This window comes from Argopecten irradians, chromosome 8, assembly GCF_041381155.1.
Source record: "Argopecten irradians isolate NY chromosome 8, Ai_NY, whole genome shotgun sequence".
NCBI classification, from domain to species: domain Eukaryota; kingdom Metazoa; phylum Mollusca; class Bivalvia; order Pectinida; family Pectinidae; genus Argopecten; species Argopecten irradians.
In genome coordinates, this window is record NC_091141.1 from 15,272,414 (window position 1) to 15,292,239 (window position 19,826).

At 33.9% G+C, this 19,826-nt stretch overlaps 2 protein-coding genes across 6 annotated transcripts; one reads left to right on the forward strand and one right to left on the reverse strand.

Annotated features, from left to right (window-relative positions):
• Window positions 1-531: 531 nt before the first annotated feature.
• On the forward strand, window positions 532-5,848 carry LOC138329469 (beta-1,3-galactosyltransferase 5-like). 5 transcript variants are annotated; one of them, XM_069276494.1, is made up of 4 exons: window positions 533-1,009; window positions 1,211-1,278; window positions 2,765-2,848; window positions 4,077-5,848. In XM_069276494.1, exon 4 carries the CDS (start codon window positions 4,088-4,090, stop codon window positions 5,237-5,239), a length of 1,152 nt encoding a protein of 383 aa, XP_069132595.1. In that variant the 5' UTR covers window positions 533-1,009; window positions 1,211-1,278; window positions 2,765-2,848; window positions 4,077-4,087; the 3' UTR covers window positions 5,240-5,848. The 5 variants fall into 5 exon arrangements, with proteins under 5 accessions (XP_069132591.1, XP_069132595.1, XP_069132593.1 ...); XM_069276490.1 differs by lacking the exon at window positions 2,765-2,848 and having other exon boundaries at window positions 532-1,009; window positions 1,219-1,278; XM_069276491.1 differs by lacking the exon at window positions 2,765-2,848 and having other exon boundaries at window positions 534-1,009.
• A 3,130-nt stretch (window positions 5,849-8,978) lies between these two features.
• Window positions 8,979-10,910, reverse strand: LOC138329471 (beta-1,3-galactosyltransferase 5-like). Its single transcript, XM_069276496.1, has one exon. The coding sequence runs from the start codon at window positions 10,488-10,490 to the stop codon at window positions 9,432-9,434; it is 1,059 nt and encodes a 352-aa protein (XP_069132597.1). The 5' UTR covers window positions 10,491-10,910; the 3' UTR covers window positions 8,979-9,431.
• Between the last annotated feature and the right edge of the window lie 8,916 nt (window positions 10,911-19,826).

Here is a 19,826-nt window from a genome sequence, read left to right on the forward strand (position 1 = left end):
CCTTTAACACGAGATATGTTTGTGTCATGCTGTAACGTAAAACAGCGTGACACATTTTCATTTGGAGAGATGTTTGTGTCATTATGTTTTGTACAAAATACCGTGACACATTTAATTTACTAGATATTTTTGTGTCATGCTGTTAACTGTACAAATTATCGGTACACATTTAATTTACTAGATATTTTAACTGTACAAATTATCTAGATTTATTTTTATTTTTATGTCATTGTTTGCTGTTAAGCAGCGTGACGCATTTACTTTACTCTATATTTGTTTCAGGCTGCCATCATCCACCGTTCATTTCACATTGATCATTCATTATTAACATGATATTCGAAGGGTAAGGTAGGTACATATATTGTAGTGACGAGAAAAGGTGTAATTATTAACCGGAACAAGAACGTTAAGTCCCATCAATCAATCAAAAGATGTAGTTATTAGCTTATATTGCAAGCGGGGGAAATGAAATGTCACAGGCAAAGCTTCTATAGGAGGCAGAGAAAGCCCGTCACGTATGGGTAGATACAGGTAAAGGTAAATCATATACTACAAAACACGCCATTAATGAAATCATACAGTCGACTTATATATTTTGAAGAAAAAAGGCGACCGTTTGTGGACGACATTTTAAGGGAACTTGTGGAGCACTGGTGTCGATGTATGTACCTAAATAGGCATACAGGACAAGGAAGTAATTCGTATACTACAGAACTCGGGACATACTGTTGATATTACATCTTTGACCCATATCAGTGCCTGTACGTAACGGGAAACCCGTCTCACCCACTGTAAACTTTTGTACAATGGATGTCACCTCGCTACACATATTTTATTGACACAGATCGTCGCCGGTGTTGTCGATGGTATGTAACCATGCTCGACGTTTCCTTCACATGTAGGAAAAATTCATCGAGAAATTTGTCTGTTATAAACGGTCGGCCTTAGTTGAAACAAGATCACGACCGTATAAGAAATCGGCGATGCAGAAATCATTGACAGATGGAGGGTAAGTCAACAATGGTATTTAAGGTTGATTGGATATCATACACACTACAAATGTACTCAAACCAGTTCTAAATTTAACACGTCGTGGGAGTTTATTTGAATATGTAAACGGTGATAAGTTTATTATACGCGAGTTTTTCTCCATAAGAGGAGTACTGGAGATGTAAGTTCACATAACGTATTTATACTGTTTTGGTTTTAGTTAAGTAGTGGGCCACGGCGTGAACAAAGTAAGGATGGAGAAGGTCAAGGATGAACGCAGAAGGAAAGGTAATTACTTTATTAATGCCTAAGGATGTGGGTTCGTGATAAAAGTCATGTGTGGTTTAGATTTGTGAAAGGACAATACATTTTTCGCACACATGCTTATATAACATAGTGTGACTGTCTCTGTGGAGTGGGAGCTTGATGTCTCAGAACAAAAATCGATGATGCCCGTTTTCGCCAACGCCATAGCCGAGATGGCAAAAGCTAGGTCCGTGGCCTATAGACAGCAGTGTGGGTTTGTTTACACTCGAGTGTGATGATGTACACATACACACTAAGACGCTGAGGTCGCAAGGTAATTGTTACTAACAAACGTTAATATATTAAACATGTAGTCAGTAGTTACGGTGGATATCCTTTCGCATTTCTAACTACATGACAATATTGTCCTCCAGAGATGTTTCGTAATCCGGGATACAAGTGAAACATCTTGACCTGTTAATGTTACTAGTATGCATACATAGAGGATTGTACAATGTATATGTTTGATATCTGTGTTTCATCCGTACGCGTATTCATTTCAACAACACATCTCTTCTTTCATGTTGCTTTGTTACATGCTACTTACCATACGTATCACATGACATGTACTGTAGATTTGTATAAAAACAACTCTTAATTTAAATTTATAAGGCCCGATTTCTCAAAACGATACAAAAAGGACGGACTTCATTGGAGACTCCTACGTAACATATGTAAACATTTGACTTAATTCTCGATTTTGACTGATGTTTGTTTGACGACATCCGAGCCTGATATATAGTGAAGATAGAAATAGTTTCGAATTTCAACAGACATAATTGGTATTCCAATTATCCAAATGCCATTTGAATTATATATGCCGGAGGCAACCCGGGCGTAGTTCTATATATAGGCCCCTAGGGACTCCTTGTAACCAGGGGTTACATATTACTGCCACACTAGGACCATATCATATTGCATTAATTTCACGTATTTCTTTAAAGCCGTCGGAGTGCGTTGTGCAATTCTATCACGACGGAATATATCTACTGTAACTGACAATAGTATGCCACGAATATATTCAAATAAACTAATGAATTCTGATCTGACTTACAAGTAATTTCAAAACATGCGATGAAGCAAATCCGCATTCTGGAAGAAACTTTGCAAATAACATGGAGTTTTGTCAATCTTAAACACAATATTGATATATTTTGTTATCTCTCTAAATTTTTTGTTCGTGCCATTGTTTTAATAGTATTGTTAATAGACTATTTTCAAGGGAGAATGCATCACTGAGTTGGAAAAACAATCCCTAATGTCAATAATGTATGACAATAAAAAATCAAAGTGAATTTGCATATTTTAGGATCACCAATTTTCTTTTGTAAAAAAATTGTAAAATTATTAATTCCAAATTGATTATTTGCATTTTAGCTAAATTGTGATCATAACAACTGGTTAATGCGTTTCGTAAATCAGGTAACCACATATTTCACTATACGATTTATTACCATGTGCTTTATAGATTTATCTAAACAGGTTACAATGTCAGACGGGGTAACACAAATCAAGTCATTCACATGGAGACAGAGATAAGCCTTATCGTCAGGTACAAGATTTCATTTACACAATCTTCGACCCGACCCGTGTAGGAAGGACTAAGGGAGAGAAATTATGTCATCAAAAAGCATTCCAAGGACGCTAAGATTAGTACAGTCCCTTCAATACTTAAGTAGAAAAATGTACTTCTCACACAATGAACAACAAACTATGTTTGTCACAACCAAAATATAACAGCTTTGGGTATTCATATGTATGGTGGATCTAGGCACTCGTACTGTTCAATATCACATATCGATAATACTATTTTCATCGTTCGGCAGGTTTAGAGAATGATGGTCATTTAAGCTCAGAATATAGTAAAATATAAACAAAACGTCACAGTGATATTCTTACTACATTAATATCAACTGTAAAATTAGTTTTGTTCCCAAAAGGCGTGGAATAGCTATATCCATTTGATGAATGACAGTCATTATTTCCGGTCCCCGTTGTTAAGCATCATGTCGGGGATGACATTAAAAATAAATTGGGTTATAGTTGACGATAGGAAACACAAGCGGTGAACGTGTGCGATAAAGGGATGAAATGTCATTGATGATCATCGACCTAGAACTGGTCCACACCCATATAAACTGAAACTCGTATGATGGTTGAAATATTTGATATAATACACAGATAAAGTTTAACACCTTTAACAGTGCAGTCATTTAATTTATGCAACAGAAACTTATATAATACCGAGATCCCAGTAATGAGAGCTAGTTTAACAACGATGTCACATTATCCATTAAACGATAAAAGGGGACTAACTCTAACAATTACTTATGTACTTCTATTCAATTATCAACATTCTCCAACCAAATATGTCATACACATGTACTATAATAAATTCATTTTTATCTTTTATTTTCACATGAATCTTTTATCACATGTCAATACATTTGTTTAAGGAGAATGTATATATTATAATTCTTTCGTGCTATTTTCGAACAATAGATGTACACCTTACTTTGAGGACTATGCGATGATAGTGTCTGGAATTGTAATGATAGGATTTATATGTAACTAGATTTCCATTGAACCAAACTTCTAAGCACCGACTTTTGTTATTGAGCTTTTCAACAAAAACCACGGTGAACTCTTCAACCGAGGTTAATTTAGAATAAACTGTTTTTAGAAACAATTCTGAAACATGTAACCAACATTGTCAGTTTAAGGTTTGATAAAAATTGAATTTCAAACAGTTTTGAACTTCGCTTTTGTCTTTTTTTCAGGCTGTTTGGTTATGGATGTTTGCTGCCTTGATCGGATATCTGTTATGTATTCACCTCGGATAAATGGATGGAAAACTCTTAAATTAGTTTTACTCACATTGATCATACCCGGTAATATATTTCTTCTGTATTATTTTCAATTCGCCGTCAAAGCTGTAGATCTGCTTCGAACTTTACCTGTCTGTGACAGTTGTCAAAGTGACATTTCGGTTCAGAATTTGAGTAGAATCGACAACTGCATTTTGAATCATACCTCATCCACAATGTCTCCCGAACTACTTATCTTCGTTCTGAATAAGTACAATGATTATACATCAAGACAGATCATCCGACAAACCTGGGGCAGTACACAAGAACAACTCAGTGGTAATTTTAGAGTGGTCTTTGTGGTGGGGAAAGGACAAACGTCTAAATTGTCGTTAGAATCCTCTACCCACGGCGATATTCTACAAGTAGACGTCCTGGAGGCATACAGAAAACTGACAGACAAGGTCACAAGGGCAATTCTTTGGTACAAGGAACGGTGTTCAAATATCAAATATATCTTCAAAACTGATGCTGACATGTTCTTAAATGTGCCTTTTATATTAAATATTGCGCGAAATTATAATTTAAAGAATAAATTAGTTGGTGGGTGTTTTCAATCCTATGAAGCGCCTGATAGAAGAAACAACAGTAAATGGCGAGTCTCCGAAAAGGAGTTTTCTGGCTCTCGCTATCCGCCATATTGTAGCGGTACAGGCTATCTAATGGACAAAGCTACGGCTACCAAGTTGTCTGGTGCTTTTAAAGATACGCCGATGTTCCCCATGGAAGATGTCTACATGGGATTCTGCGCCTACAAAACAAACGTTGAAGTGATGGCATTTACAGGGTTTCATATAACGTCGTTCAATTATGATGAATTCATGTATTGTCATTGTGTAGCCTCGGTACATAGGCCTGTCAAACTACGCTCGCTTTGGCGGAGACATGAAGCTTTCTGTCACTCAAGATGGCGCCACTGGTCAGGGTATCCTATCACGTGCTTTTTTATGACGTCAAATTATGTATTACATACAGTATTAGCAATGTTGGCGACGCTTCTTATATCTGCTACTATTGTTGTTGTATTATGTAGAAGACGGCTGAAAAGTAAGAAACTTGTTAATAGTTCCACTTAAAACACCTAATGGCGTTTGTATCCATACATTTTATAATTATGTAAATGTACCATCTCTGTTTACGAGTATCGTACGTCTCAATGATTCCAAATACGTTTATATGTGTAAATAAGATATTCAATGAAAGTGCCATGACAAGTTATGTATGTATGTATGCTATTTTTAATGAAAGTGTCATGAAGAGTTGTTATCTAACAAAATGTGTATGTGGTATGACTTTTCAATAAACTAGAACATAGGTGTGTCTGTAAGTTATAAATCTATATGAGCAATTCAATACAATGACGTCTTATGAAGACCACACTTTCTCATGAAGACCACACTTTCTCATTAGTAATTAGAGGTGCTTTGTATCTTACATATAACTTATTATTATTAAATGTGCAAATGTGAGATTTGTTAATGTTTACATAAACCTAAACGATATCATACAAAATCAACGTGTATGCAAGATATTTGATAGAAGAGGTATGTATAAGATATCATTACTTAAAATGTGGGACAAGGATGTATTTTGATTATCTTTTTTAACATAATGTTTTTTTAACATATTTTTATAATACATATATGCCTCTGTGATAATAAAAACCTAAATCCTACTTATACATATATGCTAGTCTTTAATATTTTTGATAACTTGTCAAGAACGTTTGAAGTGCGAGTGCTATTTGTCAAAGTGTTGGTGGATTGAAGCCGGAGTACTTCGAGAAAAACTATTGATCAGCGTTCAGTACCTGGCGACTGCTCCACATGGGATTCGAACTCGCAACCCAGAAGTGGAGGGTTCGTGGTAATATATCGGAGAATCTTACCCATTCGACCCCAGTAATGCATGCAGTAGATTGGTTAGTATTGCTTATATCTTCCAGGGCAGTTAGACTAATTCAGTTAAGTGGACAGCGCCCTTACATGATAGTGTAAACACTACACACATGTTAATATGAAGGGAAATACATATGTGGGAAATGCAATCAAAATTACCAAAGCAGGTTATAAAATACAGAAAAACCAATTCAATAGAGATATTAGTACTGATCAAAAATACGTTATATTTCCATGTATATTGTATTTCAATTTCCTAATGGCTATTGTGTTTGGCACGACTTCTCTTCATATTTTATTAATATCATTGACAATTGTACCTATATATATGACGTGATGATCTATAACACGATATTGTCCATTGACATTTGAATGTCAATGTTCGTTTTGTGCTGTTAAGGTGCATTTTTATTTTACACATTCAGTAGATGTTATCTATGTATGCACATATACTCGTATAACTATAATAAAACATGATAGAATTCCACATGTTGATGCTAACACGATGATTATGATAACAGTGCTATCACATACTACACACACACATTTAGTTCAATGCAAATCTTCTAAACGATAAGACTTCTAGGTTTTTTAAGGACGCGCCAGGTGTATGGGCAGATGAAAGCCGAAATATCCAGAGAAAAAAAACACCGACAAGTGGTCAGTACCTGACAACTGCCGCACATCGGATTCGAACTCACGAGACAGAGGTGGAGAGCTTGTGTTAATATGTCGGGGAATTTTTGTTTTACAAAATTAACTTTAAGTTAAACAAGAGTCAATGAATATACATATTTTAAAAGAAATATCACCAATACACACATACCGTCTATAACTGTATATGTATGTTAAAAAGAAAGAAAAAAATAGGTTAATGAAAGCATAACGCATAAATCATTCTCCATTCACATAATGATGAAGCAATGCGTTTGTTTATATTTATTGCAGAAGTATATTCAACATTAACCCCACTGCACCCACAAAACAATGATAGTTTTGAAGAATGAAGTATTTTGTATATAATTCAATGTTCAGTTGTGACTGTTATGCCAAAATGCATTTTGTATAGCTCTTAATTGTATTTTAATAAATAAGCTTTATAATAGCAAACCTTCAGTGCATATGCTTAAATGACATCGCTTAGAGATGAAGAATCTAGCTACAGCTAACATACAGTTGACAATAAAAAATGGACAAACTTGAGTTTGAGTCCAAAAAAAATTAAAATCTCTTATTTTATGGAATTTAGAACCAAAACTTCTGCTTTCGCAAAAAGATCTTCCATAATTGTAACCATATTATCATGTATTTAAAGACTTAGATTATTGTACGAAAAGGGGAGGGGTTTAGGAGATTCCAGACACGTCCATTATCTCTTAGATCATAACCGTAAGCGGGACATCCTAACCACTCCGACACCTCTGCCAAATGTAGTGTAATACCTCAATAAATTGATTTTTCGCACCTTTTCAGTTGAACAATTTTTGTCAGTGATAATATCATATCTAAAATATTCAGACCAATATACAGCCATTTTAGTAAAATGTCCTTGGTTCTGACGTCAGCATATGAATATAAAAAGATATAAAAAGATCTTTCAATAGATTAGATTAGGTTCATGTGTATTAATCAATTGCAAGGCACAGCCCTATTGTATCAGTTACCTTTTATGAATAGTCATATTGATCCAATCAGTTTGTATAGGCGATATAGTACGAATGAACTGTGTTTACAACAATCAAACTACTTATTACAATTATATAAAATTAGAGATAAAATGACGTCATTGACTCAGGCCGTTGACACCTTCTTATCTTTAAAATGAAAAATAATAACTACATGCATATTTATTTGAAATTGTAAAGATAACCCTTATTAATCTAAGTCGTATTAATAATTAATTTTATTTGGAATAAATTTTACAAAAGTTGATATTCTTTTTTAGGAATTAAGAATAATATTAAAATTTATCAAGATTATTCTGTAACATAACAAAGAAGCTGTGAAAAATGCCACACAATTTGTGACCCTCGGGTAGAAGATCCCGATCCTTTTCATCGACATATATATGAAAAAGCATTCTAATAACATATGCAACTGAGAGATAGCTGCAAAATTCCACAAATCATCTAGCTTTTTCATTCATAAAGATATTGGTTATGGATAAAAATCAGGAATTATACACTTTCACATATATCAGAAAATTTAAAAAAGGAGAAGTAAAAATGCATGAAATATAAAATTATGTGATGTCCAAGTGCAATTGTCCGCGGTCTGTACATGTGTCGATCGATTTTCTTTAAACATTGTCATTTACATGTGTCGGTTATGAAACATGTCACTAGTATATTAAGAGTATGGAAATGAGATTACGATCAATTATATTTCAATCTTATTAACATAAGTAATTTTAATCCATGTACCGTTTTCATCTGCTACACAACAGGAAGAAGATTAAGAAACGGTGCGAATATTAAGGTATGGTATTCACTACATATGAATGAAGGTCAGTAACCTAATCCTCGGTAGTGACAAACAAATCAAAAAATCACATTACAACTGAACACGTCATAACTCACATGATGAAGATCAATGACTAGTGAAAACAGTGCAGGTTGTTGCCTCTTTACATATATACCTACAGATACTGGGATTGAGGTAGTAGTAAAGAGCCGTCGATTTCCACTAAAGGATACCCAACTTATTTTTTTTCGTTGATAAAAAAACTTCGAAGTGCATTCCAAATATCGATATCTACTACACTTTAATTTGTCTGAAGATACTTCTTTAAGTATAATCAGTGATTATCATTTAAGGATTAATTTGAATCGATTTTTATGTTATGGAGATATAACACATAAATCTGAGTGTACCCTAATTTAACCACCGAATGTTATATGATAACAGAACACGATGATGTTTGTGTTACATTTCCATAATATAAATATCTTTGTAATCCTTATAATCCAAGATTAACCAGTTGAATTCCAAATGAATTGAAGGATTCTTTTAAAATCATTTCACCATACATTTGTTTGAGTCAATTCAATCAGATACAGTGTAAGAAATATTGAATTATAACACAATTAATTATTTGCAATCATGTAATAATATCGACATTCAGTATGTGGATAATGTTTGATGGTATCATGGTGACCATTACAACGATTTATCATAACTTTATTTGGTGTCGTATATTATTCGAAATGACAGATGTGTGAATGGCTATCAATAGGATGTACTTTCATCATTGTTTTGGAAATGTCCAGATGATATTCGCCAGATAGCTCCTTACCAATAAACGTTTTGATCATCGCCGATTGGACAAATTCTTCGACAATGTTATCAGTAAAAACGGCATAAAAACGGTTCATGTTTGGACATTAATTCGTCTTCGAAGAATGAGAAATAGAAAAATCAAAAATGTAGATAATACCATGATTGTTACAGGTATCAGCACGTCCTTGTAGTCAACGAAGCACGCGTGAAGGTCCTCTACACCACGGGACCATCTTTGTCTACAGTCAATTAGTTGTTTAACATAAATTTCCCTTTGTCGTCCAGCATCGATATTTCGAACCGTTCCGACACATTGACAGTACTGGAAAGCGTCATAACCGTCATACTCTACATGGGCCCTCGGTATGTCGAGAATGTCGACGTTAGTTTTGTACGCACAGAATCCTATATAAACATCATCTAAAGGAATGTAAGGCGTATCCCCAAACACGTCCACGAATTTCACCGCTGTCCTGCGACTAATTACATATCCCGATCCTGTACAATATGGCGGATATTGTGAGCTCTTAAGATCCGAATACCTTTTACTTCGGTCGGAAATTTCACTTTGATAGTTGCAATGACCAGCTAAGGTGTTTTCTATATCGTATTTTCTAAGGATTCGAACTATATACGGCACACTTATGAACACATCAACATTTGTTTTCATCACATATTTCACACCAGGACACCGCCGTACAAACCAACGTAAGGAATGTACTACTTTCTCAGTGATGGCCTTCCTTGTATCTGGTACGTTAACTTGGAGAATATCTCTTTGATCCGAAGCCTCTCGAACTATGTCTGTCGACTTCATCTTGCCGATCACAAACACTATTCGGAAGTTACCAGATTTTTGGTCTGTTTCTCCACCCCATGTCTCTCTGATTGCCTCCCTTGAGTTCCTATCGTTCGCTGAACTCATAATTAGGATGAGTAACTCTGCCAGACCGGAAGATGTGTTGCCACCAATTCTACTACATACTTCCGGTGGTTCTATGATAGGTTTATCTTCGAATTTATTACAATCGATACATTCTATTACTTTCATCCTGTTCCAACTAATGTCTATTTGGAAGTTGTTTTGTAGGATAATAAGTCCTGTCAGCACACACAACGATATAAAAACGTTCCGGAGAGTCTTTCCCATGGGTTTTCTATGTCGTTGTATGATGACAAATTCTATTCTTCGGTGTCAAGAACGTCAGTGTGAAAACTGACAATTCGCCTGTTGTTTCTCATATATGAAGAGATATTTCTTCCCATGAAATACATAAAAGTTAATATCACGTGCCATTTTCATGATTAAATCCACGTACCATATTTTACGGATCATAAATCAGAATGACAGGTCTATATTGAATGTAGTCCTAGTGTCAGACATAAGATATACCAAGATAGCAGAGATATGCCGATATTTGTTATTGTCCTCACCTTTGTCTCAAATCTCCCAAGTAGAAGTAATTGACTCACCACGACATACATCTTCTGGCATTTTTAATTGTGATTTATTGGAATCAGCGTAAGTTTCACATGAACGGAGGAACTGCATTAACCGTCCAACAGTATATTACCACACACAGTCCGCTAACTCTGATGTCATCATTGATAAACAATTATAATCATAATTAGTCACACGATGGGATAGGTAGCACGCCTGTCAATCAAAGCCAACAGTAGAATAGGTCCATACACACATGAAATACAAACATGAAGCCAGTACGAATGCACTGTGCAGGTTGATTTTTATAACCACAATTTAAGGTTTTATACACTACATAATAGTGCTGGTTGGTTGATAATGCTTAGCATCTTGATAGCATTTAACGTTATGTGTGTAAAAAATTGTTTTATAGACCTACACATAGGACTACAAGTTGGGAGAAATAAGTCAATTAGGATGAAGAGAAACGATAAAATACCAAATTTAGTCGCCTTTTGTGTTTTCATGCAATGGTGACACTGGATCCGCGGTGGCTATAAGCCTTCTTTGAAGCGTTAGTTTGAACCACATGTGATGATATTGCAAGGTAATAGCCATAGTCCGGTGCCTTTTCCGGCTTTCCTGTACACTATAGGTACATTTCTGACGATCTTCTAAGGGGGAAGAAGGACAAGTCTAAGGAGATTTAAAATCTTACATCCCTCAAAGGTGTCAGAGTGACTATCGTGTCAAAGATTGGTGACTATCTTATATTATCATTATCTATGTCTTACATACATTTATAAAAAAAATATATATATTTATGTTTATATAAAATGGTTTTACTTCATATAATATAAGTTAACGAGACGTTTGATGTCGGTTTTATTCCCCATGGTTTTCGTGATATTGGCATCAGATTTTACCATAATGCTGTCTCGAAATATACAGACTTACTCATCACACGTGCGCATTGAACGTCCTTAAATTAAGTGTAAATAAACTGTCAAGCAAACTAAAAACTAAAATAATGTTTCATACAAGTTCTATAACCTTGATAAGATTTGACCCTGTTTGGATCTAAGTCTAACTGTCCACGATCTAGGCCAATACGTTTTAATAGGAAAAACATAATTTCTTTCCAAGGCTTCGTCTGGTTATTCTGACTGGATTGCTTATGTTACTTAGAGAGACATGAATGGAAAGTTAATTGTGTCTACTCTGTATTCTCTGTTCCATATCTGTGTTGACTCTGCAGATTCTTAAAATGTTTGTATGTTGAACCTATATGTTTTTGATTTGTCATTTGTATTTTTGTTTGTTTTGTTGATCTTATGTTCATGATAAAATATTGACATTTAGGGATAAAGGCAAATAAGATATTTCACTGATACATGATATCTTGTTGACAATGAAACGTGTTTTAATGACTAATCATTCCTCGATGAAAGGCACGACTCCTAGATAGTTTAGAGAAAACATCATCATTATATCAATTGGAAAACGTATGCCGCATTGTACAACGTGAGTGTTGACGTTCTTTGGCTGTTGGCAATTTTCATTTTTATAATGTTGTTATTGCATGGAAATGGAGGGATAAAATAACTATATTAAAATAACAATATAGGGGTATTATACTTCGATCATCATACACATTACCGATATTGAATAATAGATCGAATGAACATCAGAACAGGTAATTTCTTTTCTACCACAATAGGCGGTGTTATTCAACTCTCAGTACATTGAATAAACACTGCAGCTGTTGATTAACATTTTGTTTATACCACACGTGGTATAAACTCTGTACGCAGTCTGATTGGCTGACACGGTGAACTTTGACCGAACTAAAGCTCGTGCCTTTTATAACTTTTAAAAAAATGACTCACTCGTGTGGAATAAATTCAATATTCAACAACCACTCATTGTGTAACCTCTATATATACATTAAGTGTATTATAGCTACATAAAAGCGACTTATTTTTATCTCAACATTGGTTTGGATTGAACCTTTATTTTCTGGATATTTATATACTAAGGCATTATATTATAAATGTATACTGTCTGTTTCATAAAATAATCTTCGTTACGAAATGACGAAAATTTCCACCATTGCAAGCGTTACAATTGAAATGGCAGTCATGGAACATATTGAATATTTATTAGCTAATATATTTCAGGTTTTGTTTTATGACGCGTTGTAATGTATATAACATGTCGGTTATTGAAATCTTGCTTATTATAAATGACCGACTACAGTAGCGTATATTAAAACACACGATGTGTCACACTAACATTTATTACATTTTCTTTCCCAGTCTTTAAAAATTAAACATTTCCAATGACATGTCCAGTGTCTTATTCTATTCTATTCTCTCTAGCCAAAAACAATGTAACAACCGGATAGAGCAAAAATATCGCTTCCCTGCAATCTGAAAATCATTTGTGAAATAAACCACCACATATGGTATAATGTAAACAAAAACCGAAAACGTATATACATTGATTTGGCTATTGGAATTTTATATGTAACAAAAGCTAAGTTATAAATCTCTAGTCCCCATCATCAGACAAATCTAAGAAGTAAACATAACACGAGTATTGTTTGCTTTTATATGTTAGATAGACGTGTATTGCTGTCTTCTCTTCCTTTAATAGTGACAGGTATCGCAGTGACATGCTTTTTAACAGTAAACAATTCACTAAGTACCTTACATCTGATAAGACAGTGAAAACAGACGTTTTTAATATCCTTAACGACAGGAAATACGTATCATCGTAATTTCACGCTGTCACTCAAACACGCGTGCATATAAGGCAGAAATTTTATATGAAAAACAAAACATCGTTGTAACGATAACCTGATGTTATATTTATTTAAAAATGAATTATTGAATATGAAAGACTAAAATGTTTGGTGATGTACAGAGATATACAAAATAGATCAAACATAAACACATTGTGAGTAATCGAAATTAAGACGGATGTGTTTAATACGCTCTACAGAACACACGTCATAGTAACCTAATTGCACTATCCATCTTTTCTTCTTTATGACTTCTTTAGCAGAGCCAAACATATCGAACCAAAAAATGGTAATATCATTGCGTGATGACGTGAAATAAGTATGTGATAGGATATATATTATTTGTCGCACGATTTATTTTCCTTTGAATGTAACGACCATTGACAGAGAAGGTATGTCTAAAGGTGATTATAGATAAATAATATTGATAAAAACAAATCTATGATCAGGGATTAATAAATCTTTTTGTGTGTGGAGGAACATCTAAAGGATCAAAATCTTGATTTTGAGTGATTGAGGAAAATTTTGTAAATATTTGAAAATCGTTTCTAAAATCCTTTATCCCTTTCAAACAGTCAATATTTATGCTGTTTGTACTATTTTCACTCCCCTTTATATCGTTATTGTTTATGGAATAATGTAGGATTGTCGTAGTACGATAGACTTTCAGTCGTAGCAGACGGTTTGATTGTAGCTAAAGTTGATAGAATGTTAACTGCGTTGGGTATTAAGAAAGTTGCTTTTTTATTGTACTTTTTTGGGCTTATGTAACTCGTATTTCAGTTCTGCAAGAATTAACAAGTTTTCGTTTTTTTGTCATTCAGATGAAAAGTTTTGCATATTGTGAACCCAATCATACATTATTAGTTATATAGTCAGTTACTGACCCCCTATAAAGGCATAGAGGGTCAGTAAGATTTATAGGGGGCGAGGGCGTAGCCCGAGCCTCCTATACTTCTTACTGACCCTCTATGCCTTTATAGGGGGTCAGTAACTGACTATATAACGAATTTATCGCATCGAGGACCATTTATTTGTTTCATTAGATCTTTGTTTCCTATTTGTTTTCTCAAGAATCCGATATCAAACCTGAACCATGCTTGCGAAGTATACAACAATCGCCGCATTTTTAAATATTTGGCCTACAATAGGCCTACGTATTTATTTACATGTATGTATTTCTTTCCGGAATCTGCAAATAACTGTATAAGGAACCTGAAGAACAATACTGAGTAATTCATAAATCAACAATAATTCGACATTCCTAGTGCACAATATAGGCCTACCTCAATGCGACATCAGACTTGGTGCACAAACAAAAGTGACACAAACATCCATCCAACATTTATAGCGGAGACTCATGATCATCTCTGCATTCTCGCTGAGATAATCACTTAAAGTAATGCCGATAAATTAGCTGTAGAGTGAGGGTTGATAGATCTAAAGATACGAACCCCTCCATTTGTTTATGGTCGCAGTCAAGAAAACGCTTGAATTCTTACGTTTGACTTTCTCCGCGTCATCAACTTTCAAACTGGCGTAGGGGAAGGAACTCGTATTTAAAAAATGCGTTTCATTTAATTTGAAGTATTAAAACGATTTTAAATGAATTTTACATAAAAGATAATAAATAAAATATATTTTTACGGTAAAGAAATGGTATATTTAGTTGAAGAGAATGTGTTAAAATTTTGAAGCGAGGGCGACAGCCGCCATATTGCACCATAATAAAATTTACTGACCCCCTATAAAGTGTTAGGGGGTCACCACGTGACGGCTCTGCGCCAATCATTTGGGGACATTTCTGTCCGAGGTGCGATAAAATATCATATTGACTCCGTGGTTCGCTTTTTGTCAACTCTTATAACCTACTGCTAAATACCGCAACTTTTGTAGATCAACGTTAAAACCAAGTTGTGCAAAGATTTCTTAGCCTTACTCCGAAATATTTCAAAATATTGACATTCGATAATTTTCTTTGACACCACATACATTACACAAATTGTTTTCCTCCATTTTCCATTTGTATAGTAGATATTTGCTAGGAATAATACAACGTAACAATTTCTGTCAAAAAAGTTATGCTTATTTTATTTCAGCATATTGAATGTAAATTGAATCTTGTCTGTAAATCCCTTTATATCGCATTGCTTTCGCCAATAATCGAAACTATGTATGTGAATAAATTTTCTAATGCCTTGTTATATAAACTTATGTTATTTTGTTTATCTAGCGCCAAATACGTTTCTTCGTAATGTAACATAAATGCTTCTGCTGTTTTTACCCATGTTTTTTTTAATTCTTCCATCTTTAATACTTGTTTCCAACTATTTGGTATCATTTTTTTTCAATTTTGTGATTTCTCATTTCTTATATACTTTATTAAATCTTGTCCTGACTGTGTAATATTTATGCACATGTTACTATTTGGTGTAGCGATTTTTTACTTCATGTGTCGTGCAGGAAAAACTTTGTGATGTATGACATGCTACATTGCATTCGAATTCCCTAACGAGAATCAAGTTTCGCTAAATGAAACGAATACTACCTCAATGAATTTCATATGGCATAACAACAATATGCGGTATGTAAAGACATTTGTGAGATTTCAGAGTTCAGATGTAGCATTATAACACCATTAAAACTTATCTCCAAAAAATGATAAAAAATTAAAGTAAAATATTCAAAATTGAGAAGGGCAGTTTTCTTAAACAAAACATTTAATTGAGCTGTATCACGATTCGCTACGTTTTCTAAAATGCCAGTATAAATGATTGTTTTCGGCATGCTGACGTCACAATGTTGCCTCTAATGACTCAACAAAATATACAAAGTTAAACAATGAAAAAGTATTGCATCATAATTTTATTTAATGATTACACTTGAAAGGAACATTTAATAAATTAATACTGTTTAAATGTTCTGTTCATGATCTTCTAGGTCCATATTGGAAAAGTTTACTTTCAAGAGCACTCATATCAACATTCTTCAGTCTTCATATGATGCTAATTGTATGTATATGTATACATATACACTTGTATACAGGTCCAAGGGATGAACTTTCTGTATTCATGTCACTATGCATGCATGGTGCCTGAAAAAAAGAACCAACAATTTTTTATATCTGTTGAATATGACAAAAATTAAAATGATCAATTTCAAATATATATAAATGAATAAATGTAGGTTCATTCTACAGGTTTCTTTTATTTTAGAGAAAACATTTTATAAGTTGTGAATGTGTCACTGATGCATTTGATAGAATCAAATATTGTTTCAAAAAAGATACAGAATTCATTATCTATAGTTCCAACAAAAATTCAGAATAATTATAAATGATACATGGCTGCAGTACATTTCAACTCTGTAAAGTTTGTCATATACACATGAACCAGGTACAGTTGTAATAAATATACAAACAATATCTATTATTATGACCAGAAATAATACTGTATGTGTCCTCCAAATATATCTAAAGAACAAGCTAAAACCTACATGTACATATGTATATGTGTATATCAGAACATATACAATACAATTTTACCAATTAACCTACAATGTAAATCCTATATACAATGTATGTGTATAACACTACCAGAACATGTACAGAACAAAAATTTACAAATTAAAAATCTATAAATATATACATCAGAACTGTATGAATTGACCGGTAGCATAATATTATAGATTAATTGAAACAAATCTTAGCTTGATAATGCACTAGCGGTTACATTCTAACTGTACATGCATTACAACGGTACATTTTATAAATATACAGGGCATTCATTACCCCTAAAGAGGCCCCACGAAAGAACCGCTATTTACCCCAGGGTTACGTTTTACGCGATTGGGGAACAGGTATGAAACATGTGACCATATGTGACCACTCATTTATGAAAAAAATACTGCTAGGGACTATTTACATAATGATCAAAATACGAAGACTCACTCACTATCAGCTGAGCAGGGAGTACCGGGTAGTAGGCCTAGGTACGTACAGTAGCGGTCCGGAGCCGCGTGCTCGTTTGAACTGTTCTCTTCACTATAACAAGTTGTATTAACACTCTCCATGCGTCGTAATGTTTACCGAGTCAGTTGTAGGGATTGTCGCTGCTCCATTGCCTTTCCTTTCGCATTTTAGGTGAGTCAGTTGGTTGTTTTGGCGGAAACCTGTTGGTTCAAAACTACGGTAGCCATGTTTTGTTTACTACGGAGAGTGGTGGATGTTGCGCATGCGTTAAGATTGACCTGCACTCATAGCCGGTCGGGAGGACTTTTAGGATTCCCATAGATATTATTATTTTCTTCGCATGTACAGCGATTTTGACGGAAAGTTTTATTTTTCTTATTCATAAGAAATTATACCGGATATATTAATACCATTTTTACCGATTTTACAGTCACTTGCCCGACTATTCGCTTTAACAATGTCGTAAAATTTGTCAATATTTCGTATTATATGTTTCCTAAGGAATGAAAAACAATACAATTATGTCATATTTTACTTCGTGGCTTTGTTACAGAATCAACACGATTAATGTGACCGTAAGAGCAAACTTTGAACTTTAATTCTGGAGACTGAACTTTATATGTTTGTCAATAAGTTGTTGTCGTGTTTTTTAGAAGATACTTCATCTTGCTTAGAGTTTAGTGTTTTACATTTTGATATACTATTATACAATAAAGCATTATAATCAAGAGGGAATTAAAAATAACAGTAATAATAACCGAAAAAACCCGTTTGGATAGGTACAAATGCAACACTATGAACTTAAGTCACTGAAATATCTACAAGTTTAAGCATGAGTAATTTATTTACAAAAAGTTGATTTTAAAACTTTATTCATGTATGGAATATTAAATGTTACTCTCAATGCCACAACGTCAGTAGAATGTTCACCTTTGGTATTAATCTAGTATGGTATACTGGAAGTCATCTTCTATTTGTTGGATATTTAGGATACAAGATTCTGAATCCTTTTATTATGAACATAAAGAGATTAATTCGTAGTTATCGAAATCATTGCCTTAGCTGATGATGTAAGCGTGGATTTATTTGTGCTAGTGCTATACTGTAATTTAAAAATTAACAACAACATGCGGTATGTAAAGACCTTTGTGAGATTTCATAGTTCAGATGCAGCATTAGAAACACCATTAAAACTAATCTCCAAAAAATGATAAAAAATAGTTTCAAAATTCTTAAATAAAATGTTCAAAATTGAGAAGGGCAGTTTTCTTAAACAGAACTGTTGATTGAGCTGTATCACGATTCGGTACGTTTTCTAAAATGCCAGTATGAATTATTGTTTTCGGCATGCTGACGTCACAATGTTACCTCTAATGACTCGACAAAATAGTGCATACCTTTTTTGGACTGTCCGTAAAATAGAACCTAAAACGTCACACCCATGCACCGTAGCTGTAAATCACAATGGAATCATGATCGAGTTCAATACACTTATTAGTTCTTATACACTGCGATATTAGGTATATTTTAGGGTATTTGCTTGATTGATTATATCAATGATAGCCATGTGAAAGACTCGAAGAAGGCAGGCGTGACCGAATCTAATTTAACTGAAACAAACACTTGTATATATTTGTTTTATGTTTATCCCTTATCATATAGTATTTTGACGGAATAGAATATAAACTTTCAAAGTATTGATTGAATTAGAACGGAGATATAACAACATTCCGTCAGTGACCCACACAGTTACTGATGCTAGCTTTTTGTAGTTGTCCACAACGCTTCTGGTTTGGTGAATACTGCATTTTGCCTTCGGCTTCTGTATGATTTCGTTTCCAAGAACGGAAAGAGATGAGACGGCACTCCTATTACATTGTATATACGCCATTAGGTGTCCATTCAAATCGACTGTTGTCTCTGAAGCTCCTGAACATTCATTGTTCGGTAAGTTCATAACCGTGTGTTGACCTCAGTGTTTTCTTGAACAGTACAGGGGATAAGAGAAAACACTACATTTGATGATAAAAGCACCAACTTTAACATGAACATTTCTTAAAATGTATAAATCAATTTTAGATATGGAGGTATTCACAAAAAACATCACTTGTTAACTTAAAGTTGTATGTGCGATAACTGGGCGAAATATTTGACACGCAATTATTTTATTAATCTTTAGAAAACCTTAAAAAGATTTGATGAATTTAGCTTTGAAAATCATTCAACATGTTAAACCTTGATGCCTTCTGAACATCACAAAAATGTTGCACTGTAATAGGTCTTGTTT